The sequence below is a fragment of the Ascaphus truei genome, chromosome 4 (genome assembly GCF_040206685.1).
Source record: "Ascaphus truei isolate aAscTru1 chromosome 4, aAscTru1.hap1, whole genome shotgun sequence".
Classification (NCBI taxonomy): domain Eukaryota; kingdom Metazoa; phylum Chordata; class Amphibia; order Anura; family Ascaphidae; genus Ascaphus; species Ascaphus truei.
In genome coordinates, this window is record NC_134486.1 from 423422579 (window position 1) to 423447278 (window position 24700).

Sequence of the window (24700 nt, forward strand, 5' to 3'; positions counted from 1 at the left end):
GGTGCCCTCTGGAATATCTGCTCCCTGAATAACAAGGCTCTAGTTGTACATGACTTCTTCTGCTCTCGCTCCCTTCTCTGTTCCCTTCTCCGGTGCCCTCTGGAATGTCCGCTCTCTGAATAACAAGGCTCTAGTTGTACATGACCTCTTCTGCTCTCGCTCCCTTCTCTGTTCTCTTCTCCGGTGCTCCCTGGAATGTCCGCTCTCTGAATAACAAGGCTCTAGTTGTACATGACCTCTTCTGCTCTCGCTCCCTTCTCTGTTCCCTTCTCCGGTGCCCTCTGGAATGTCCACTCCCTGAATAACAAGGCTCTAGTTGTACATGACCTCTTCTGCTCTCGCTCCCTTCTCTGTTCCCTTCTCCGGTGCCCTCTGGAATGTCCGCTCTCTGAATAACAAGGCTCTAGTTGTACATGACTTCTTCTGCTCTCGCTCCCTTCTCTGTTCCCTTCTCCGGTGCCCTCTGGAATGTCCACTCCCTGAATAACAAGGCTCTAGTTGTACATGACCTCTTCTGCTCTCGCTCCCTTCCCTGTTCCCTTCTCCGGGGCCCTCTGGGATGTACGCTCCCTGAATAACAAGGCTCTAGTTGTACATGACCTCTTCTGCTCTCGCTCCCTTCTCTGTTCCCTTCTCCGGTGCCCTCTGGAATGTCCGTTGTCTGAATAACAAGGCTCTAGTTGTACATGACCTCTTCTGCTCTCGCTCCCTTCTCTGTTCTCTTCTCCGGTGCTCCCTGGAATGTCCGCTCTCTGAATAACAAGGCTCTAGTTGTACATGACCTCTTCTGCTCTCGCTCCCTTCTCTGTTCCCTTCTCCGGTGCCCTCTGGGATATCCGCTCTCTGAATAACAAGGCTCTAGTTGTACATGACCTCTTCTGCTCTCGCTCCCTTCTCTGTTCTCTTCTCCGGTGCTCCCTGGAATGTCCGCTCTCTGAATAACAAGGCTCTAGTTGTACATGACCTCTTCTGCTCTCGCTCCCTTCTCTGTTCCCTTCTCCGGTGCCCTCTGGAATATCTGCTCCCTGAATAACAAGGCTCTAGTTGTACATGACTTCTTCTGCTCTCGCTCCCTTCTCTGTTCCCTTCTCCGGTGCCCTCTGGAATGTCCGCTCTCTGAATAACAAGGCTCTAGTTGTACATGACCTCTTCTGCTCTCGCTCCCTTCTCTGTTCTCTTCTCCGGTGCTCCCTGGAATGTCCGCTCTCTGAATAACAAGGCTCTAGTTGTACATGACCTCTTCTGCTCTCGCTCCCTTCTCTGTTCCCTTCTCCGGTGCCCTCTGGAATGTCCACTCCCTGAATAACAAGGCTCTAGTTGTACATGACCTCTTCTGCTCTCGCTCCCTTCTCTGTTCCCTTCTCCGGTGCCCTCTGGAATGTCCGCTCTCTGAATAACAAGGCTCTAGTTGTACATGACTTCTTCTGCTCTCGCTCCCTTCTCTGTTCCCTTCTCCGGTGCCCTCTGGAATGTCCACTCCCTGAATAACAAGGCTCTAGTTGTACATGACCTCTTCTGCTCTCGCTCCCTTCCCTGTTCCCTTCTCCGGGGCCCTCTGGGATGTACGCTCCCTGAATAACAAGGCTCTAGTTGTACATGACCTCTTCTGCTCTCGCTCCCTTCTCTGTTCCCTTCTCCGGTGCCCTCTGGAATGTCCGTTGTCTGAATAACAAGGCTCTAGTTGTACATGACCTCTTCTGCTCTCGCTCCCTTCTCTGTTCCCTTCTCCGGTGCCCTCTGGAATGTCCGCTCTCTGAATAACAAGGCTCTAGTTGTACATGACCTCTTCTGCTCTCGCTCCCTTCTCTGTTCCCTTCTCCGGTGCCCCCTTGAATATCCGCTCCCTGAATAACAAGGCTCTAGTTGTACACGCCGCTCCCCCCTCCTGACGCCGCTCCAACCTCCTGACGCCGCTCCCCCCTCCTGACGCCACTCCCCCCTCCTGACGCCCGTCCTCAAGCCCCCGCCTAACACCCTAGCCCTGCCTTATACCTCTCTTCAGCCCCCCTTGTCTGATTCCATGCCTGATCTCTCTTTATTCAGTAACCCCTCAGTCCCCTGTGTTACCCCCGTCCCTTCCCCTCAGTCCCCTGTGTGACCCCGTCCCTTCCCCTCAGTGCCCTGTGTGACCCCCGTCCCTTCCCCTCAGTCCCCTGTGTGACCCCCGTCCCTTCCCCTCAGTCCCCTGTGTGACCTCGTCCCTTCCCCTCAGTGCCCTGTGTGACCCCCGTCCCTTCTCCTCAGTCCCCTGTGTGACCCCGTCCCTTCCCCTCAGTGCCCTGTGTGACCCCCGTCCCTTCTTCTCAGTCCCCTGTGTGACCCCGTCCCTTCCCCTCAGTGCTCTGTGTGACCCCCGTCCCTTCCCCTCAGTACCCTGTGTGACCCCGTCCCTTCCCCTCAGTCCCCTGTGTGACCCCCGTCCCTTCCCCGCAGTGCCCTTTGTGACCCCCGTCCCTTCCCCTCAGTCCCCTGTGTGACCCCCGTCCCTTCCCCGCAGTGCCCTGTGTGACCCCCGTCCCTTCCCCTCAGTCCCCTGTGTGACCCCTGTCCCTTCCTCTCAGTCCCCTGTGTGACCCCCGTCCCTTCCCCGCAGTGCCCTGTGTGACCCCCGTCCCTTCCCCTCAGTCCCCTGTGTGACCCCCGTCCCTTCCCCTCAGTCCCCTGTGTGACCCTCGTCCCTTCCCCTGTGTGACCCCCGTCCCTTCCCCTCAGTGCCCTGTGTGACCCCCGTCCCTTCCCCTCAGTCCCCTGTGTGACCCCCGTCCCTTCCCCTCAGTCCCCTGTGTGACCCCCGTCCCTTCCCCTCAGTCCCCTGTGTGACCCCCGTCCCTTCCCCTCAGTCCCCTGTGTGACCCCCGTCCCTTCCCCTCAGTCCCCTGTGTGACCCCCGTCCCTTCCCCTCAGTCCCCTGTGTGACCCCGTCCCTTCCCCTCAGTCCCCTGTGTGACCCCCGTCCCCTCCCCTCAGTCCCCAGTGTGACCCCCGTCCCTTCCCCTCAGTCCCCTGTGTGACCCCCGTCCCTTCCCCTCAGTCCCCTGTGTGACCCCCGTCCCTTCCCCTCAGTCCCCTGTGTGACCCCCGTCCCTTCCCCTCAGTCCCCTATGTGACCCCGTCCCTTCCCCTCAGTCCCCTGTGTGACCCCCGTCCCCTCCCCTCAGTCCCCAGTGTGACCCCCGTCCCTTCCCCTCAGTCCCCTGTGTGACCCCGTCCCTTCCCCTCAGTCCCCTGTGTGACCCCCGTCCCTTCCCCTCAGTCCCCTGTGTGACCCCCGTCCCTTCCCCTCAGTCCCCTGTGTGACCCCCGTCCCCTCCTTCATTCCCTGTGTGACCCCCGTCCCTTCCCCTCAGTGCCCTGTGTGACCCCCGTCCCTTCCCCTCAGTCCCCTGTGTGACCCCCGTCCCGTCCCCTGTGTGACCCCCGTCCCTTCCCCTCAGTCCCCTGTGTGACCCCCGTCCCTTCCCCTCAGTCCCCTGTGTGACCCCGTCCCTTCCCCTCAGTCCCCTGTGTGACCCCCGTCCCTTCCCCTCAGTCCCCCGTGTGACCCCCGTCCCTTCTCCTCAGTCCCCTGTGTGACCCCCGTCCCTTCCCCTCAGTCCCCTGTGTGACCCCCGTCCCTTCCCCTCAGTCCCCTGTGTGTCCCCCGTCCCCTCCCCTCAGTCCCCTGTGTGACCCCCGTCCCTTCCCCTCAGTCCCCTGTGTGACCCCGTCCCTTCCCCTCAGTCCCCTGTATGACCCCGTCCCTTCCCCTCAGTCCCCTGTGTGACCCCCGTCCCTTCCCCTCAGTCCCCTGTGTGACCCCCGTCCCCTCCCTTCAGTCCCTGTGTTACCCCTGTCCCTTCCCCTCAGTGCCCTGTGTGACCCCCGTCCCTTCCCCTCAGTCCCCTGTGTGACCCCCGTCCCGTCCCCTGTGTGACCCCCGTCCCTTCCCCTCAGTCCCCTGTGTAACCCCCGTCCCTTCCCCTCAGTCCCCTGTGTGACCCCCGTCCCTTCCCCTCAGTCCCCTGTGTGACCCCGTCCCTTCCCCTCAGTCCCCTGTGTGACCCCCGTCCCTTCCCCTCAGTCCCCTGTGTGACCCCCGTCCCTTCCCCTCAGTCCCCTGTGTGACCCCCGTCCCTTCCCCTCAGTCCCCTGTGTGACCCCCGTCCCTTCCTCTCAGTCCCCTGTGTGACCCCCGTCTCTTCCCCTCAGTCCCCTGTGTGACCCCCGTCCCTTCCCCTCAGTCCCCTGTGTGACCCCGTCCCTTCCCCTCAGTCCCCTGTGTGACCCCCGTCTCTTCCCCTCAGTCCAATGTGTGACCCCCGTCCCTTCCCCTCAGTCCCCTGTGTGACCCCTGTCTCTTCCCCTCAGTCCCCTGTGTGACCCCCGTCTCTACCCCTCAGTCCCCTGTGTGACCCCCATCCCTTCCCCTCAGTCCCCTGTGTGACCCCGTCCCTTCCCCTCAGTCCCCTGTGTGACCCCCGTCCCTTCCCCTCAGTCCCCTGTGTGACCCCCGTCTCTTCCCCTCAGTCCCCTGTGTGACCCCCGTCTCTTCCCCTCAGTCCCCTGTGTGACCCCGTCCCCTCCCCTCAGTCCCCTGTGTGACCCCGTCCCCTCCCCTCAGTCCCCTGTGTGACCCCCGTCCCTTCCCCTCAGGTCCCCTGTGTGACCCCGTCCCTTCCCCTCAGGTCCCCTGTGTGACCCCCGTCCCTTCCCCTCAGGTCCCCTGTGTGACCCCCGTCCCTTCCCCTCAGTCCCCTGTGTGACCCCCGTCTCTTCCCCTCAGTCCCCTGTGTGACCCCCGTCCCTTCCCCTCAGTCCCCTGTGTGACCCCCGTCTCTTCCCCTCAGTCCCCTGTGTGACCCCCGTCCCTTCCCCTCAGTCCCCTGTGTGACCCCGTCCCTTCCCCTCAGTCCCCTGTGTGACCCCCGTCCCTTCCCCTCAGTCCCCTGTGTGACCCCGTCCCTTCCCCTCAGGTCCCCTGTGTGACCCCCGTCCCTTCCCCTCAGGTCCCCTGTGTGACCCCCGTCCCTTCCCCTCAGTCCCCTGTGTGACCCCGTCCCCTGTGTGACCCCCGAGACTTCCCCTCAGTCCCCTGTGTGACCCCGTCCCTTCCCCTCAGTCCCCTGTGTGACCCCCGTCCCTTCCCCTCAGTCCCCTGTGTGACCCCCGTCCTTTCCTCTCAGTCCCCTGTGTGACCCCCGTCCCTTCCCCTCAGTCCCCTGTGTGACCCCGTCCCCTGTGTGACCCCCGTCCCTTCCCCTCAGTCCCCTGTGTGACCCCGTCCCTTCCCCTCAGTCCCCTGTGTGACCCCCGTCCCTTCCCCTCAGTCCCCTGTGTGACCCCGTCCCCTGTGTGACCCCCGTCCCTTCCCCTCAGTCCCCTGTGTGACCCCGTCCCTTCCCCTCAGTCCCCTGTGTGACCCCCGTCCCTTCCTCTCAGTCCCCTGTGTGACCCCCGTCCCTTCCTCTCAGTCCCCTGTGTGACCCCCGTCCCTTCCTCTCAGTCCCCTGTGTGACCCCCGTCCCTTCCCCTCAGTCCCCTGTGTGACCCCCGTCCCTTCCTCTCAGTCCCCTGTGTGACCCCCGTCCCTTCCTCTCAGTCCCCTGTGTGACCCCCGTCCCTTCCTCTCAGTCCCCTGTGTGACCCCCGTCCCTTCCCCTCAGTCCCCTGTGTGACCCCCGTCCCTTCCCCTCAGTCCCCTGTGTGACCCCTGTCTCTTCCCCTCAGTCCCCTGTGTGACCCCCGTCTCTACCCCTCAGTCCCCTGTGTGACCCCCATCCCTTCCCCTCAGTCCCCTGTGTGACCCCGTCCCTTCCCCTCAGTCCCCTGTGTGACCCCCGTCCCTTCCCCTCAGTCCCCTGTGTGACCCCCGTCTCTTCCCCTCAGTCCCCTGTGTGACCCCCGTCTCTTCCCCTCAGTCCCCTGTGTGACCCCGTCCCCTCCCCTCAGTCCCCTGTGTGACCCCGTCCCCTCCCCTCAGTCCCCTGTGTGACCCCCGTCCCTTCCCCTCAGGTCCCCTGTGTGACCCCGTCCCTTCCCCTCAGGTCCCCTGTGTGACCCCCGTCCCTTCCCCTCAGGTCCCCTGTGTGACCCCCGTCCCTTCCCCTCAGTCCCCTGTGTGACCCCCGTCTCTTCCCCTCAGTCCCCTGTGTGACCCCCGTCCCTTCCCCTCAGTCCCCTGTGTGACCCCCGTCTCTTCCCCTCAGTCCCCTGTGTGACCCCCGTCCCTTCCCCTCAGTCCCCTGTGTGACCCCGTCCCTTCCCCTCAGTCCCCTGTGTGACCCCCGTCCCTTCCCCTCAGTCCCCTGTGTGACCCCCGTCCCTTCCTCTCAGTCCCCTGTGTGACCCCCGTCCCTTCCTCTCAGTCCCCTGTGTGACCCCCGTCCCTTCCTCTCAGTCCCCTGTGTGACCCCCGTCCCTTCCCCTCAGTCCCCTGTGTGACCCCCGTCCCTTCCCCTCAGTCCCCTGTGTGACCCCCGTCCCTTCCCCTCAGTCCCCTGTGTGACCCCCGTCCCTTCCTCTCAGTCCCCTGTGTGACCCCCGTCCCTTCCTCTCAGTCCCCTGTGTGACCCCCGTCCCTTCCTCTCAGTCCCCTGTGTGACCCCCGTCCCTTCCTCTCAGTCCCCTGTGTGACCCCCGTCCCTTCCCCTCAGTCCCCTGTGTGACCCCCGTCCCTTCCTCTCAGTCCCCTGTGTGACCCCCGTCCCTTCCTCTCAGTCCCCTGTGTGACCCCCGTCCCTTCCCCTCAGTGCCCTGTGTGACCCCGTCCCTTCCCCTCAGTCCCCTGTGTGACCCCGTCTCTTCCCCTCAGTCCCCTGTGTGACCCTCGTCTCTTCCCCTCAGTCCCCTGTGTGACCCCGTCTCTTCCCCTCAGTCCCCTGTGTGACCCCCGTCCCTTCCCCTCAGTCCCCTGTGTGACCCCCGTCCCTTCCCCTCAGTCCCCTGTGTGACCCCCGTCCCTTCCCCTCAGTCCCCTGTGTGACCCCCGTCCCTTCCCCTCAGTCCCCTGTGTGACCCCCGTCCCTTCCTCTCAGTCCCCTGTGTGACCCCCGTCTCTTCCCCTCAGTCCCCTTTGTGACCCCCGTCCCTTCCCCTCAGTCCCCTGTGTGACCCCGTCCCTTCCCCTCAGTCCCCTGTGTGACCCCCGTCTCTTCCCCTCAGTCCAATGTGTGACCCCCGTCCCTTCCCCTCAGTCCCCTGTGTGACCCCTGTCTCTTCCCCTCAGTCCCCTGTGTGACCCCCGTCTCTACCCCTCAGTCCCCTGTGTGACCCCCATCCCTTCCCCTCAGTCCCCTGTGTGACCCTGTCCCTTCCCCTCAGTCCTCTGTGTGACCCCCGTCCCTTCCCCTCAGTCCCCTGTGTGACCCCCGTCTCTTCCCCGCAGTCCCCTGTGTGACCCCGTCCCCTCCCCTCAGTCCCCTGTGTGACCCCCGTCCCTTCCCATCAGTCCCCTGTGTGACCCCCGTCCCTTCCCCTCAGTGCCCTGTGTGACCCCGTCCCTTCCCCTCAGGTCCCCTGTGTGACCCCGTCCCTTCCCCTCAGGTCCCCTGTGTGACCCCCGTCCCTTCCCCTCAGGTCCCCTGTGTGACCCCCGTCCCTTCCCCTCAGTCCCCTGTGTGACCCCCGTCTCTTCCCCTCAGTCCCCTGTGTGACCCCCGTCCCTTCCCCTCAGTGACCTGTGTGACCCCCGTCTCTTCCCCTCAGTCCCCTGTGTGACCCCCGTCCCTTCCCCTCAGTCCCCTGTGTGACCCCGTCCCTTCCCCTCAGTCCCCTGTGTGACCCCCGTCCCTTCCCCTCAGTGCCCTGTGTGACCCCGTCTCTTCCCCTCAGGTCCCCTGTGTGACCCCCGTCCCTTCCCCTCAGTCCCCTGTGTGACCCCGTCCCCTGTGTGACCCCCGTCCCTTCCCCTCAGTCCCCCGTGTGACCCCGTCCCTTCCCCTCAGTCCCCTGTGTGACCCCGTCCCTTCCCCTCAGTCCCCTGTGTGACCCCGTCTCTTCCCCTCAGTCCCCTGTGTGACCCTCGTCTCTTCCCCTCAGTCCCCTGTGTGACCCCGTCTCTTCCCCTCAGTCCCCTGTGTGACCCCCGTCCCTTCCCCTCAGTCCCCTGTGTGACCCCCGTCCCTTCCCCTCAGTCCCCTGTGTGACCCCCGTCCCTTCCCCTCAGTCCCCTGTGTGACCCCCGTCCCTTCCCCTCAGTCCCCTGTGTGACCCCCGTCCCTTCCTCTCAGTCCCCTGTGTGACCCCCGTCTCTTCCCCTCAGTCCCCTTTGTGACCCCCGTCCCTTCCCCTCAGTCCCCTGTGTGACCCCGTCCCTTCCCCTCAGTCCCCTGTGTGACCCCCGTCTCTTCCCCTCAGTCCAATGTGTGACCCCCGTCCCTTCCCCTCAGTCCCCTGTGTGACCCCTGTCTCTTCCCCTCAGTCCCCTGTGTGACCCCCGTCTCTACCCCTCAGTCCCCTGTGTGACCCCCATCCCTTCCCCTCAGTCCCCTGTGTGACCCTGTCCCTTCCCCTCAGTCCTCTGTGTGACCCCCGTCCCTTCCCCTCAGTCCCCTGTGTGACCCCCGTCTCTTCCCCTCAGTCCCCTGTGTGACCCCGTCCCCTCCACTCAGTCCCCTGTGTGACCCCCGTCCCTTCCCATCAGTCCCCTGTGTGACCCCCGTCCCTTCCCCTCAGTGCCCTGTGTGACCCCGTCCCTTCCCCTCAGGTCCCCTGTGTGACCCCGTCCCTTCCCCTCAGGTCCCCTGTGTGACCCCCGTCCCTTCCCCTCAGGTCCCCTGTGTGACCCCCGTCCCTTCCCCTCAGTCCCCTGTGTGACCCCCGTCTCTTCCCCTCAGTCCCCTGTGTGACCCCCGTCCCTTCCCCTCAGTGCCCTGTGTGACCCCCGTCTCTTCCCCTCAGTCCCCTGTGTGACCCCCGTCCCTTCCCCTCAGTCCCCTGTGTGACCCCGTCCCTTCCCCTCAGTCCCCTGTGTGACCCCCGTCCCTTCCCCTCAGTGCCCTGTGTGACCCCGTCCCTTCCCCTCAGGTCCCCTGTGTGACCCCCGTCCCTTCCCCTCAGTCCCCTGTGTGACCCCGTCCCCTGTGTGACCCCCGTCCCTTCCCCTCAGTCCCCCGTGTGACCCCGTCCCTTCCCCTCAGTCCCCTGTGTGACCCCCGTCCCTTCCCCTCAGTCCCCTGTGTGACCCCCGTCCCTTCCCCTCAGTCCCCTGTGTGACCCCCGTCCCTTCCCCTCAGTCCCCTGTGTGACCCCCGTCCCTTCCCCTCAGTCCCCTGTGTGACCCCCGTCCCTTCCCCTCAGTCCCCTGTGTGACCCCCGTCCCTTCCTCTCAGTCCCCTGTGTGACCCCCGTCCCTTCCTCTCAGTCCCCTGTGTGACCCCCGTCCCTTCCTCTCAGTCCCCTGTGTGACCCCCGTCCCTTCCCCTCAGTCCCCTGTGTGACCCCCGTCCCTTCCTCTCAGTCCCCTGTGTGACCCCCGTCCCTTCCTCTCAGTCCCCTGTGTGACCCCCGTCCCTTCCCCTCAGTCCCCTGTGTGACCCCCGTCCCTTCCCCTCAGTCCCCTGTGTGACCCCCGTCCCTTCCCCTGGGTGCCCTGTGTGACCCCCGTCCCTTCCCCTCAGTCCCCTGTGTGACCCCCGTCCCTTCCCCTCAGTCCCCTGTGTGACCCCCGTCCCTTCCCCTCAGTCCCCTGTGTGACCCCCGTCCCTTCCCCTCAGTCCCCTGTGTGACCCCCGTCCCTTCCCCTCAGTCCCCTGTGTGACCCCCGTCCCTTCCCCTCAGTCCCCTGTGTGACCCCCGTCCCTTCCCCTCAGTCCCCTGTGTGACCCCCGTCCCCTCCCCTCAGTCCCCTGTGTGACCCCCGTCCCTTCCCCTCAGTCCCCTGTGTGACCCCCGTCCCTTCCCCTCAGTCCCCTGTGTGACCCCCGTCCCTTCCCCTCAGTCCCCTGTGTGACCCCGTCCCTTCCCCTCAGGTCCCCTGTGTGACCCCCGTCCCTTCCCCTCAGTCCCCTGTGTGACCCCCGTCCCTTCCCCTCAGTCCCCTGTGTGACCCCCGTCCCCTCCCCTCAGTCCCCTGTGTGACCCCCGTCCCTTCCCCTCAGTCCCCTGTGTGACCCCCGTCCCTTCTCCTCAGTCCCCTGTGTGACCCCCGTCCCTTCCCCTCAGTCCCCTGTGTGACCCCCGTCCCCTCCCCTCAGTCCCCTGTGTGACCCCCGTCCCTTCCCCTCAGTCCCCTGTGTGACCCCCGTCCCTTCTCCTCAGTCCCCTGTGTGACCCCCGTCCCTTCCCCTCAGTCCCCTGTGTGACCCCCGTCCCCTCCCCTCAGTCCCCTGTGTGACCCCCGTCCCTTCCCCTCAGTCCCCTGTGTGACCCCCGTCCCCTCCCCTCAGTCCCCTGTGTGACCCCCGTCCCTTCCCCTCAGTCCCCTGTTTGACCCCCGTCCCTTCCCCTCAGTCCCCTGTGTGACCCCGTCGCCTGTGTGACCCCCGTCCCTTCCCCTCAGTTCCCTGTGTGACCCCCGTCCCTTCCCCTGGGTGCCCTGTGTGACCCCCGTCCCTTCCCCTCAGTGCCCTGTGTGACCCCCGTCCCTTCCCCTCAGTCCCCTGTGTGACCCCGTCCCTTCCCCTCAGTCCCCTGTGTGACCCCGTCCCTTCCCCTCAGTCCCCTGTGTGACCCCCGTCCCTTCCCCTCAGTCCCCTGTGTGACCCCGTCCCTTCCCCTCAGTCCCCTGTGTGACCCCGTCCCTTCCCCTCAGTCCCCTGTGTGACCCCCGTCCCTTCCCCTCAGTCCCCTGTGTGACCCCGTCCCTTCCCCTCAGTCCCCTGTGTGACCCCGTCCCTTCCCCTCAGTCCCCTGTGTGACCCCCGTCCCTTGCCGCCCTGTGTGACCCCCGTCCCTTCCCCTCAGTCCCCTGTGTGACCCCGTCCCTTCCCCTCAGTCCCCTGTGTGACCCCGTCCCTTCCCCTCAGTCCCCTGTGTGACCCCCGTCCCTTCCCCTCAGTCCCCTGTGTGACCCCGTCCCCTGTGTGACCCCCGTCCCTTCCCCTCAGTCCCCTGTGTGACCCCCGTCCCTTGCCGCCCTGTGTGACCCCCGTCCCTTCCCCTCAGTCCCCTGTGTGACCCCGTCCCTTCCCCTCAGTCCCCTGTGTGACCCCGTCCCTTCCCCTCAGTCCCCTGTGTGACCCCCGTCCCTTCCCCTCAGTCCCCTGTGTGACCCCGTCCCCTGTGTGACCCCCGTCCCTTCCCCTCAGGTCCCTTGCGTGCGCTGGCAGGATGTGGGGGGGCTGCAGGATGTGAAGCGTCAGCTCTTGGACACAGTGCAGCTCCCTCTGGAGCACCCTGAGCTGCTGTCCCTGGGGCTGCGTCGGTCGGGTGTCCTGCTGTACGGTCCGCCAGGGACCGGCAAAACCCTGCTGGCTAAAGCCGTGGCCACGGAATGTTCCATGACCTTCCTGAGGTACCGTGTGAGAAGGGAAAGGGAGGCTGGGGGCGCATGTGTGTAACAGGGAGGCTGGGGGCGCATGTGTGTGACAGGGAGGCTGGGGGCGCATGTGTGTGACAGGGAGGCTGGGGGCGCATGTGTGTGACAGGGAGGCTGGGGGCGCATGTGTGTGACAGGGAGGCTGGGGGCGCATGTGTGTAACAGGGAGCCTGGGGGCGCATGTGTGTAACAGGGAGGCTGGGGGCGTATGTGTGTGTAACACAGGGAGCCTGGGGACGTATGTGTGTAACAGGGAGCCTGGGGGCGTATGTGTGTGTAACAGGGAGCCTGGGGGCGTATGTGTGTGTAACAGGGAGCCTGGAGACGTATGTGTGTGTAACAGGGAGTCTGGGGACGCATGTGTGTAACAGGGAGCCTGGGGGCGCATGTGTGTAACAGGGAGCCTGGGGGCGCATGTGTGTGACAGGGAGGCTGGGGGCGCATGTGTGTAACAGGGAGGCTGGGGGCGCATGTGTATGACAGGGAGGCTGGGGGCGCATGTGTGTGACAGGGAGGCTGGGGGCGCATGTGTGTGACAGGGAGGCTGGGGGCGCATGTGTGTGACAGGGAGGCTGGGGGCGCATGTGTGTAACAGGGAGGCTGGGGGCGCATGTGTGTGACAGGGAGGCTGGGGGCGCATGTGTGTGACAGGGAGGCTGGGGGCGCATGTGTGTGACAGGGAGGCTGGGGGCGCATGTGTGTAACAGGGAGCCTGGGGGCGTATGTGTGTGTAACAGGGAGCCTGGGGGCGTATGTGTGTGTAACAGGGAGCCTGGAGACGTATGTGTGTGTAACAGGGAGTCTGGGGACGCATGTGTGTAACAGGGAGCCTGGGGGCGCATGTGTGTAACAGGGAGCGCGCATGTGTGTAACAGGGAGGCTGGGGGCGTATGTGTGTGTAACACAGGGAGCCTGGGGACGTATGTGTGTAACAGGGAGCCTGGGGGCGTATGTGTGTGTAACAGGGAGCCTGGGGGCGTATGTGTGTGTAACAGGGAGCCTGGAGACGTATGTGTGTGTAACAGGGAGTCTGGGGACGCATGTGTGTAACAGGGAGCCTGGGGGCGCATGTGTGTAACAGGGAGCCTGGGGGCGCATGTGTGTAACAGGGAGGCTGGGGGCGTATGTGTGTAACAGGGAGCCTGGGGGCGCATGTGTGTAACAGGGAGGCTGGGGGCGTATGTGTGTGTAACACAGGGAGCCTGGGGACGTATGTGTGTAACAGGGAGCCTGGGGACGTATGTGTGTGTAACAGGAAGCCTGGAGACGTATGTGTGTGTAACAGGGAGCCTGGGGACGTATGTGTGTAACAGGGAGCCTGGGGACGTATGTGTGTGTAACACAGGAAGCCTGGAGACGTATGTGTGTGTAACAGGGAGGCTGCGGACGTATGTGTGTAACACAGCGAGCCTGGGGACGCATGTGTGTAACACAGGGATCCTGGGGACGTATGTGTGTGTAACAGGGAGCCTGGGGGCGTATGTGTGTGTAACACAGGGAGCCTGGGGGCGTATGTGTGTGTAACACAGGGAGGCTGCGGACATGTGTGTGTAACAGGGAGCCTGGGGACGTATGTGTGTGTAACAGGGAGGCTGCGGACATGTGTGTGTAACAGGGAGGCTGGGGGCGCATGTGTGTGTAACAGGGAGGCTGGGGGCGCATGTGTGTGTAACAGGGAGCCTGGGGACGTATGTGTGTGTAACACAGGGAGCCTGGGGACGTACTGTATGTGTGTGTAACACAGGGAGCCTGGGGACGTATGTGTGTAACAGGGAGGCTGGGGGCGTATGTGTGTGTAACAGGGAGGCTGGGGGCGCATGTGTGTAACAGGGAGCCTGGGGACATATGTGTGTGTAACAGGGAGCCTGGGGACGTATGTGTGTGTAACAGGGAGCCTGGGGACGTATGTGTGTGTAACAGGGAGGCTGCGGACATGTGTGTGTAACAGGGAGCCTGGGGACGTATGTGTGTGTAACACAGGGAGCCTGGGGACGTATGTGTGTGTAACACAGGGAGCCTGGGGACGTATGTGTGTAACAGGGAGGCTGGGGGCGTATGTGTGTGTAACAGGGAGCCTGGGGACGTATGTGTGTGTAACAGGGAGGCTGGGGGCGCATGTGTGTGTAACAGGGAGGCTGGGGACGTATGTGTGTGTAACAGGGAGGCTGGGGATGTATGTGTGTAACAGGGAGCCTGGGGGCGTATGTGTGTGTTACATAAGGAGCCTGGGGACGTATGTGTGTAACAGGGAGCCTGGGGGCGTATGTGTGTGTAACACAGGAAGCCTGGAGACGTATGTGTGTGTAACAGGGAGCCTGGGGACGTATGTGTGTAACAGGGAGCCTGGGGACGTATGTGTGTGTAACACAGGAAGCCTGGAGACGTATGTGTGTGTAACAGGGAGGCTGCGGACGTATGTGTGTAACACAGGGAGCCTGGGGACGCATGTGTGTAACACAGGGATCCTGGGGACGTATGTGTGTGTAACAGGGAGCCTGGGGGCGTATGTGTGTGTAACACAGGGAGCCTGGGGGCGTATGTGTGTGTAACACAGGGAGGCTGCGGACATGTGTGTGTAACAGGGAGCCTGGGGACGTATGTGTGTGTAACAGGGAGGCTGCGGACATGTGTGTGTAACAGGGAGGCTGGGGGCGCATGTGTGTGTAACAGGGATGCTGGGGGCGCATGTGTGTGTAACAGGGAAGCTGCGGACATGTGTGTGTAACAGGGAGCCTGGGGACGTATGTGTGTGTAACACAGGGAGCCTGGGGACGTATGTGTGTGTAACACAGGGAGCCTGGGGACGTATGTGTGTAACAGGGAGCCTGGGGACGTATGTGTGTGTAACACAGGGAGCCTGGGGACGTATGTGTGTGTAACACAGGGAGCCTGGGGACGTATGTGTGTAACAGGGATGCTGGGGGCGCATGTGTGTGTAACAGGGAGGCTGCGGACGTGTGTGTAACAGGGAGGCTGGGGGCGCGTGTGTGTAACAGGGAGCCTGGGGACGTATGTGTGTGTAACACAGGGAGCCTGGGGGCGTATGTGTGTGTAACAGGGAGCCTGGGGGCGCATGTGTGTGTAACAGGGAGGCTGGGGACGTATGTGTGTAACAGGGAGCCTGGGGACGTATGTGTGTGTAACAGGGAGGCTGCGGAGGTATGTGTGTGTAACAGGGAGCCTGGGGGTGTATGTGTGTGTAACAGGGAGCCTGGGGGCGCATGTGTGTAACAGGGAGGCTGGGGGCGTATGTGTGTAACAGGGAGGCTGGGGACGTATGTGTGTGTAACAGGGAGCCTGGGGGCGTATGTGTGTGTAACAGGGAGGCTGGGGACGTATGTGTGTGTACCAGGGAGGCTGCGGAGGTATGTGTGTGTAACAGGGAGGCTGGGGACGTATGTGTGTAACAGGGAGCCTGGGGACGTATGTGTGTGTAACACAGGGAGCCTGGGGACGTATGTGTGTGTAACACAGGGAGCCTGGGGACGTATGTGTGTAACAGGGATGCTGGGGGCGCATGTGTGTGTAACAGGGAGGCTGCGGACATGTGTGTGTAACAGGGAGCCTGGGGACGTATGTGTGTGTAACACAGGGAGCCTGGGGACGTATGTGTGTGTAACACAGGGAGCCTGGGGACGTATGTGTGTAACAGGGAGCCTGGGGACGTATGTGTGTGTAACACAGGGAGCCTGGGGACGTATGTGTGTGTAACACAGGGAGCCTGGGGACGTATGTGTGTAACAGGGATGCTGGGGGCGCTTGTGTGTGTAACAGGGAGGCTGCGGACGTGTGTGTAACAGGGAGGCTGGGGGCGCATGTGTGTGTAACAGGGAGCCTGGGGACGTATGTGTGTGTAACACAGGGAGCCTGGGGGCGTATGTGTGTGTAACAGGGAGCCTGGGGGCGCATGTGTGTGTAACAGGGAGGCTGGGGACGTATGTGTGTAACAGGGAGCCTGGGGACGTATGTGTGTGTAACAGGGAGGCTGCGGAGGTATGTGTGTGTAACAGGGAGGCTGGGGGCGTATGTGTGTAACAGGGAGCCTGGGGGCGCATGTGTGTAACAGGGAGGCTGGGGGCGTATGTGTGTAACAGGGAGGCTGGGGACGTATGTGTGTGTGTAACAGGGAGCCTGGGGGCGTATGTGTGTGTAACAGGGAGGCTGGGGACGTATGTGTGTGTACCAGGGAGGCTGCGGAGGTATGTGTGTGTAACAGGGAGGCTGGGGACGTATGTGTGTAACAGGGAGCCTGGGGACGTATGTGTGTACCAGGGAGGCTGGGGGCGCATGTGTGTGTAACAGGGAGGCTGCGGACATGTGTGTGTAATAGGGAGGCTGGGGACGCATGTGTGTGTAACAGGGAGGCTGGGGACGTATGTGTGTAACAGGGAGCCTGGGGACGTATGTGTGTGTAACAGGGAGGCTGGGGGCGCATGTGTGTGTAACAGGGAGGCTGCGGACATGTGTGTGTAATAGGGAGCCTGGGGACGTATGTGTGTGTAACAGGAAGCCTGGGGTCGTATGTGTGTGTAACAGGGAGCCTGGGGACGTATGTGTGTGTAACAGGGAGCCTGGGGACGTATGTGTGTGTAACAGGGAGGCTGCGGACGTATGTGTGTAACAGGGAGCCTGGGGACGTATGTGTGTAACAGGGAGGCTGGGGACGTATGTGTGTAACAGGGAGCCTGGGGACGTATGTGTGTGTAACAGGGAGCCTGGGGACGCATGTGTGTAACAGGGAGCCTGGGGACGTATGTGTGTGTAACACAGGGAGGCTGGGGACGTATGTGTGTAACAGGGAGGCTGGGGACGTATGTGTGTAACAGGGAGCCTGGGGACGTATGTGTGTGTAACAGGGAGCCTGGGGACGTATGTGTGTGTAACAGGGAGCCTGGGGACGTATGTGTGTGTAACAGGGAGCCTGGGGGCGTATGTGTGTGTAACAGGGAGCCTGGGGACGTATGTGCGTGTAACAGGGAGCCTGGGGACGTATTTGTGTAACAGGGAGCCTGGGGACGTATGTGTGTGTAACAGGGAGGCTGGGGGCGCATGTGTGTGTAACACAGAGAGCCTGGGGACGTATGTGCGTGTAACAGGGAGCCTGGGGACGTATGTGTGTAACAGGGAGCCTGGGGACGTATGTGTGTGTAACAGGGAGGCTGGGGGCGCATGTGTGTGTAACACAGGGAGCCTGGGGACGTATGTGTGTAACAGGGAGCCTGGGGACGTATGTGTGTAACAGGGAGCCTGGGGACGTATGTGTGTAACAGGGAGCCTGGGGACGTATGTGTGTAACAGGGAGCCTGGGGACGTATGTGTGTAACAGGGAGCCTGGGGACGTATGTGTGTAACAGGGAGCCTGGGGGCGTATGTGTGTGTAACAGGGAGCCTGGGGACGTATGTGTGTAACAGGGAGCCTGGGGGCGTATGTGTGTGTAACACAGGGAGCCTGGGGGCGTATGTGTGTGTAACACAGGGAGCCTGGGGGCGTATGTGTGTGTAACACAGGGAGGCTGCGGACGTATGTGTGTGTAACAGGGAGCCTGGGGACGTATGTGTGTGTAACAGGGAGCCTGGGGGCATATGTGTGTGTAACACAGGGAGCCTGGGGATGTATGTGTGTAACAGGGAGCCTGGGGGCGTATGTGTGTAACAGGGAGCCTGGGGGCGTATGTGTGTAACAGGGAGCCTGGGGACGTATGTGTGTGTAACAGGGAGGCTGGGGACGTATGTGTGTGTAACAAGGAGCCTGGGGACGCATGTGTGCAACAGGGAGCCTGGGGACGTATGTGTGTGTAACAGGGAGCCTGGGGACGTATGTGTGTGCAACAGGGAGCCTGGGGACGTATGTGTGTGTAACAGGAAGCCTGGGGACATATGTGTGTAACAGGGAGCCTGGGGACGTATGTGTGTAACACAGGGAGCCTGGGGACATATGTGTGTAACAGGGAGCCTGGGGACGTATGTGTGTAACAGGGAGCCTGGGAACATATGTGTGTAACAGGGAGCCTGGGGACGTATGTGTGTGTAACACAGGGAGCCTGGGGACGTGTGTGTGTAACAGGGAGCCTGGGGACATATGTGTGTGTAACAGGGAGCCTGGGGACGTATGTGTGTGTAACAGGGAGCCTGGGGACGTGTGTGTGTAACAGGGAGCCTGGGGACGTATGTGTGTAACAGGGAGCCTGGGGACGTATGTGTGTAACAGGGAGCCTTGGGACGTATGTGTGTGTAACACAGGGAGCCTGGGGACGTATGTGTGTAACAGGGAGCCTGGGGACATATGTGTGTGTAACAGGGAGCCTGGGGACGTATGTGTGTGTAACAGGGAGCCTGGGGACGTATGTGTGTGTAACAGGGAGGCTGCGGACATGTGTGTGTAACAGGGAGCCTGGGGACGTATGTGTGTGTAACAGGGAGCCTGGGGACATATGTGTGTGTAACAGAGAGCCTGGGGACGTATGTGTGTGTAACAGGGAGCCTGGGGACGTATGTGTAACAGGGAGCCTGGGGACGTATGTGTGTGCAACAGGGAGCCTGGGGACGTATGTGTGCAACAGGGAGCCCGGGGGGCGTATGTGTGTGCAACAGGGAGCCTGGGGACGTATGTGTGTGTAACAGGGAGCCTGGGGACGTATGTGTGTAACACAGGGAGCCTGGGGACGTATGTGTGTGCAACAGGGAGCCTGGGGACGTATGTGTGTTTAACAGGGAGCCTGGGGACGTATGTGTGTAACACAGGGAGCCTGGGGACGTATGTGTGTGCAACAGGGAGCCTGGGGACCTATGTGTGTGTAACAGGGAGCCTGGGGACGTATGTGTGTGCAACAGGGAGCCTGGGGACGTATGTGTGTGTAACAGGGAGCCTGGGGACGTATGTGTGTGTAACAGGGAGCCTGGGGACGTATGTGTGTGTTACAGGGAGCCTGGGGACGTATGTGTGTGTAACAGGGAGCCTGGGGACGTATGTGTGTGTTACAGGGAGCCTGGGGACGTATGTGTGTGTAACAGGGAGCCTGGGGACGTATGTGTGTGTAACAGGGAGCCTGGGGACGTATGTGTGTGTTACAGGGAGCCTGGGGACGTATGTGTGTGTAACAGGGAGCCTGGGGACGTATGTGTTTAACATATTTAGGTAAAAACATATTTCAAATTGTCTGTCTGTCTTCCAATCATCCCTTGCTGCTGTCTTAATTCAATTTAGCTTTCACACTTGGGCAAGACAACACCCTGCTTAGAAAAACCATCTGCTTTAACGTCCCTCACATGTGCTAATTAAGTTGCTTGGGCCAGCCAGGTGACTTTTTAAAAGTATATAAGCAAAGACACAGCAGCCTTTCTGGTTGCAGCCGTGCTTTTAAGTAGAATGTTAGATGAAGTTCAAAAATAAGTGGAAAAGTGGACAACACCTAATGGTCCCGATTCCTGCATTTGATCTACGTTGGAAAGGAGGATATAATCTGTCCCAGACTGCACATCTCGGCACTTAATGATTGCTGTGATGCCGCCTTTACTTTTTTTACACTACCGACCAACTTTATTTTTACTTGGCTAGCTCCGCGAATTTCAGAGGACCCCGGTTATGTGCGGTTTTGTGTCGTTTTCTCCCGGGGTATATAGCGTTATATTCGCGGCTGTGATTTAAGCATTTTATTCCTGCTGGCTGCAATTCTGCAATGCCGTGTAAAAACGCATGGGGGCATTTGCGAGCTGTTGTCTTTAAAGCCGTCCCCTATAACCCCTAACATACATTACTGTACATTTTTATTCATAGTGTACATGTACAGGGGGTCTCCGGAGCTGAACCGCGTTGGTTTCAGGTCGGGGGACCCCCTGCTCCCCGAGATACAGCCCCCTTTATGAGGTGCCGGTATCCCTCTGCGTTTAAAGGTCCCGATCACGTGACAAACGTACAAAGCAGAGGGATACCGGCACCCCCTAAAGGGGCCTGTATCTCGGGGAGCAGGGGGTCCCCGGACCTAAAACCACAGCGGTTCTGCTCTGGAGACCCTCTGCACATCTACACTGTGAATAAAAAACATATATAAATAAACACTCGTTCCTTACCTTAGCGGCTTTGTGCTACGGTAACGAAGCAGCATTTCTGTATTTTAATAATATTGTACAGTGAGCAGGGGGTTCCCTGAGCCAGAAATTAATGCTCAGGGGACCCCCTGCTCCTGCACAATATTATTAAAAATACAGAAATGCTGCTTCATTACCATAGCGTATAGCCACTAAGGCAATGAAGGGGTTAACCCACCGTGCCCGCTTTATTGTGGGTAGCGGGGATGGGTGAAGGGGGTATTTGGCCCTTGGTGTGTGTTTAGGGCTTGCGGGGGGTTGCGGGTGCACTTAACCCCTTCACGACCGTAGCAGTTAATACCGCTACGGTCATGAAGGGGTTAAGGCCTCCCGCTACCCCCCGCAAGCCCTAAACAACCACCGTTGGGGCTAATACCCCCTTCACCCACCCCCACTACCCACAATAAAAAAAAACTCACACACAGCAGCCGCCAAAAAATAAATAAATAGATATAAATAAATAAATAAATGACTATAAATAAATACATTTGAAATACATTTTTATTTATAGTGTAGATGTGCAGGGGGTCTCCGGAGCTGAAGCGCGTTGGTTTCAGGTCAGGTACTCCCCGAGATACAGCCCCCTTTATGAGGTGCCGGTATCCCTCTGCGTTTAAAGGTCCCGATCACGTGACCGCGGCCTGTAAACCCAGCAGAGGGATACCGGCACCCCCTAAAGGGGCCTGTATCTCGGAGAGCAGGGGGTCCCCCAACCTGAAACCAAGACGTTTCTGCTCCGGAGACCCTCTGCACATGTACAGTATAAATAAAACACACACATCAATAAATAATCGTTCTTTACCTTAGCGGCTATGTGCTATGGTAATGCAGCAGCATTTGTGTATTTTAATAATATTGTACAGTGAGCAGGGGGTTCCCTGAGCCAGAAATTAATGCTCAGGGAACCCCCTGCTCCTGCACAATATTATTAAAAATACAGAAATGCTGCTTCATTACCATAGCGTATAGCCGCTAAGGCAATGAAGGGTTAAGGCAGAATAAACAATAAATACATTACATACATTTTTTTAATGTGTGTTTTATACCTCCCTGCCTTCACTGTAATCTATGTAAAAAACCCTCCCCCTATTGTGTGTTTTAAACTTCCCTGCCTTCACTGTAATCTATGTAAAAAACCCTCCCCCTATTGTGTGTGAAGCTTCCCTGCCTTCACTGTAATCTATGTAACCCCCCCCCTATTGTGTCTGCTAAGCTTCCCTGCTTTGACTAATCTGTGTAAGCCCCCCTCCCCCTATTGTGTCAGTTAAATCTGCCTGGCCTGTGTTTTCTGTGAGTGCAGTGTACTGAATGTAAATGTGGGGAGGGGCAGTGTACTGAATGTAAATGTGGGGAGGGGCAGTGTACTGAATGTAAATGTGGGGAGGGGCAGTGTACTGAATGTAAATGTGGGGAGGGGCAGTGTACTGAATGTAAATGTGGGGAGGGGCAGTGTACTGAATGTAAATGTGGGGAGGGGCAGTGTACTGAATGTAAATGTGGGGAGGGGCAGTGTACTGAATGTAAATGTGGGGAGGGGCAGTATACTAAATGTAAATGTGGGGAGGGGCAGTGTACTGTATGTAAATGTGGGGAGGGGGATCCCGTGTAAATAACCACACCCACACCCACTACCCACCTGCACATGGCCCCTCCGCTGCTGCAAAAAAGAGACAAAAATTAAAACATACAAAGTAATGTCCCCTAACCCCTTAATCACCATAGCGGTTATTAATCGCTACAGTCATTAAGGGGTTAACCCACCCTCACCCACCACTCGGGATGCCTACATACCCTCCCACACTAACCCCCCCCCGGGAGGCCTAACCACCCTCACCCAGTACCCACAAGGGAGGCCTACCCACATACCGATGGGGAAACACCCACCCCGCCACCCCCAGTACCCACAATAAAAACAGTACAGTGACCCACAATAAACAGCATTATATTTATTAAATACATAACCCACCCCCTGTGCCCCCCCATAAATACAAGATTTATTCTTTTACATACAGGGTTCATAACGCAGCCCCACGCGGGTCCCCGGTGGGCTGGCGGGGCACCTGGACAGACCTACAGTTTACCAGCAGCCCTTTTTACACAGGTTCTGGAGGCCTGCTGGTGGGTCCCGCCAGCACCATGGCCCCCAGGTGGTCACCGTGGGCCACAATTGTGTCCCCACGGTAGGCCAGCAGATGTCTGGGAGCCCCGGGTCAGACCCACAGGTGTCTGCGGGGCCTCGGGTGGTTCCCATGGGGGTCTGGGGAACTCACAAGTGCTCACTACGGGTCCGCGGTGCCCCCACAGAAGTGGGACCACACATCATCATCCCCGCACCTACGGGTCGGAGGTGCCCCCACAGAAGTGGGACCACACATCGTCATCCCCGCAGACTACGGGTCGGAGGTGCCCCCACAGAAGTGGGACCACACATCGTCATCCCCGCATGTGTCACCCGTGGAACCACCAGCCTGCTACCCTTGGGATACCCGAGGATTCCCGCAGGTGGTCTCCAGAGGTCCCACGCAGAACCACGGAACCAACCCTGAATGTAAAAAAAATAAACCTGGCCTATACATTCAATACATACACCCTCCCCCCCAACACCTACAGTACAATAATGTGCAAAATAACTATTATCCAGATATGGATAATAGATTAATTGCCCATTATTAAAAACATTAACTAGCATATTCAAATAAATAAAGTACTACTGACCTCATCAATACGAAGTGTCCGTCGCCAGCAAAATCCTTGTGTTGCCCACAACATACATAGCAAATACAAAGCCAACATTCAGATATCAATTAACCCCTTAAACACCTTAACAGATAATAACCGCAAAGGTGATTAAGGGGTTAAGCCACACTGGGCTGATACCCACCCTTCACCCATGAATTTGTACAGTGGCTTCATCATGCAACTATATATATATATACTGTATATATATATAGAGAGAGAGAGATATATATATATATATATATATATATACACAGTATATACACACGATGAGCCAATATACAAATAAATGCAGAAGGGTTATCAAAACCATACTGTCCTACAACCAAACACTTCTCCATACAGACACTACATTAAAATCAATTTCCTTTAATAATCCTAACTGATCTCACAATCTATATCATCACAAACCAATGAAAAGCAAATGAAACACCTCACATTCCAAACAATAAATTGCATTTACATTGTATAAATGATGCATAAAATCTATGCACCATATACATTCTGCAAATGAATCAACCAAGTAAACAAAAATCAATTAGCAATCATTATTTACATCCCTAAACAATTCACACACTCCATCCTGAACAATGAAACAATTAACTAATTCACGCCTGGAGCAGAACAATTTAGTCTGTGAAAAAAATATAAGTACCAACCAAAATACAACCTTTAAAACTAATGCTATCGCTGACCTGCCTCAAACACACAATACAATACCAAGGAATACATCTATCTAATTTTAAAATACTTTAAACTCACAATAAAGCATAGCAGCATAGCCAAATTAATTTAAAACACATCAAATCAAGCTTTTAAAACAACAACATTTCTTACCTTGTATGTATATATCTCTCTAGACATATATACATACATACATACAGTGGCAAGAAATGATATACCACAAAAAAAATACACATGTTAAAAAACCTTTTGAAAAAATTAACAAGTTAAATTAGATACATTTCTTTAATTCACTTACCATTACTTGCCCCCACCGATTCCCGTTGCGCAAGCTTACTCACGAACCAATCCACGATCAGGAACCCATAAAATAATAAACCATAAAAAAATAAACATTAAACTAAAAATCCAAATCAATCCACGGGTCTTCTATTTGTAATCCATCTTCATCTGTATTCTTCTTTCTTCTATCTCCTTCCAGCGGGGCGGGGTCTTCACCCCGTCTGCGGCCACGCCCTTGTCTTCTTTCTTCTCCGGAGGTCCTTCCTCCGCGGCGTCATGGTTCCCACGGTCCTGATTGGGCCATGAAAACCATGTGTTTTGGCCGACAAAAAAAAAAATGATGACGTCACTTAAAGGCAATGAAAGCACAGCCAATCAGAATGGCTTTGCTTCAATTGCCTTTAAGATGACGTCATTAAAAGACACATGGCCGTCCACACATGGCACGGTAGCCAATCAGAGCGTGGGAACTCCACCCCTACTCTGATTGGCTCGAGTATACCATGTGACAGAGGCTTGGGGGAGAAAGGATGTGACGTCAGTGAAAACCTGTCACATGGTACGGTAGCCAATCAGAGTAGGGATGGAGTTCCCACGCTCTGATTGGCTACCGTACCATGTGACAGGTTTTCACTGACGTCACATCCTTTCTCCCCCAAGCCTCTGTCACATGGTATACTCGAGCCAATCAGAGTAGGGGTGGAGTTCCCACGCTCTGATTGGCTACCGTGCCATGTGTGGACGGCCATGTGTCTTTTAATGACGTCATCTTAAAGGCAATTGAAGCAAAGCCATTCTGATTGGCTGTGCTTTCATTGCCTTTAAGTGACGTCATCATTTTTTTTTTCGTCGGCCAAAACACATGGTTTTCACGGCCCAATCAGGACCGTGGGAACCATGACGAAAAATGTGACGTCATAGGCCTTTAAAAGCCTATGTCGTCTCATTTTGAAGCCAGACGCCGCGGAGGAAGGACCTCCGGAGAAGAAAGAAGACCAGGGCGTGGCCGCAGACGGGGAGAAGACCCCGCCCGCCCCGCTGGAAGGAGATAGAAGAAAGAAGAATACAGATGAAGATGGATTACAAATAGAAGACCCGTGGATTGATTTGGATTTTTAGTTTAATGTTTATTTTTTTATGGTTTATTATTTTATGGGTTCCTGATCGTGGATTGGTTCGTGAGTAAGCTTGCGCCACGGGAATCGGTGGGGGCAAGTAATGGTAAGTGAATTAAAGAAATGTATTTTATTTAACTTGTTAATTTTTTCAAAAGGTTTTTTAACATGTGTATTTTTTTTTTGTGGTATATCATTTCTTGCCACTGTATGTATGTATGTATATATATCTAGAGAGATATATACATACAGGGTAAGAACTGATGTTGTTTTAAAAGCTTGATTTGATGTGTTTTAAATTAATTTGTCTATGCTGCTATGCTTTATTGTGAGTTTAAAGTAT

General features: G+C 58.1%; 1 protein-coding gene across 1 annotated transcript in view; it reads left to right on the forward strand.

Moving 5' to 3' along the window:
- The window catches only part of PEX6 (peroxisomal biogenesis factor 6), a 365667-nt gene that overhangs the window by 276313 nt on the left and 64654 nt on the right, over positions 1 to 24700 (forward strand). The window contains exon 11 of the mRNA XM_075595120.1: positions 11226 to 11431. Coding sequence (XP_075451235.1) covers positions 11226 to 11431 — 206 coding nt within the window. The remainder of the gene's footprint in view (positions 1 to 11225; positions 11432 to 24700) is intronic.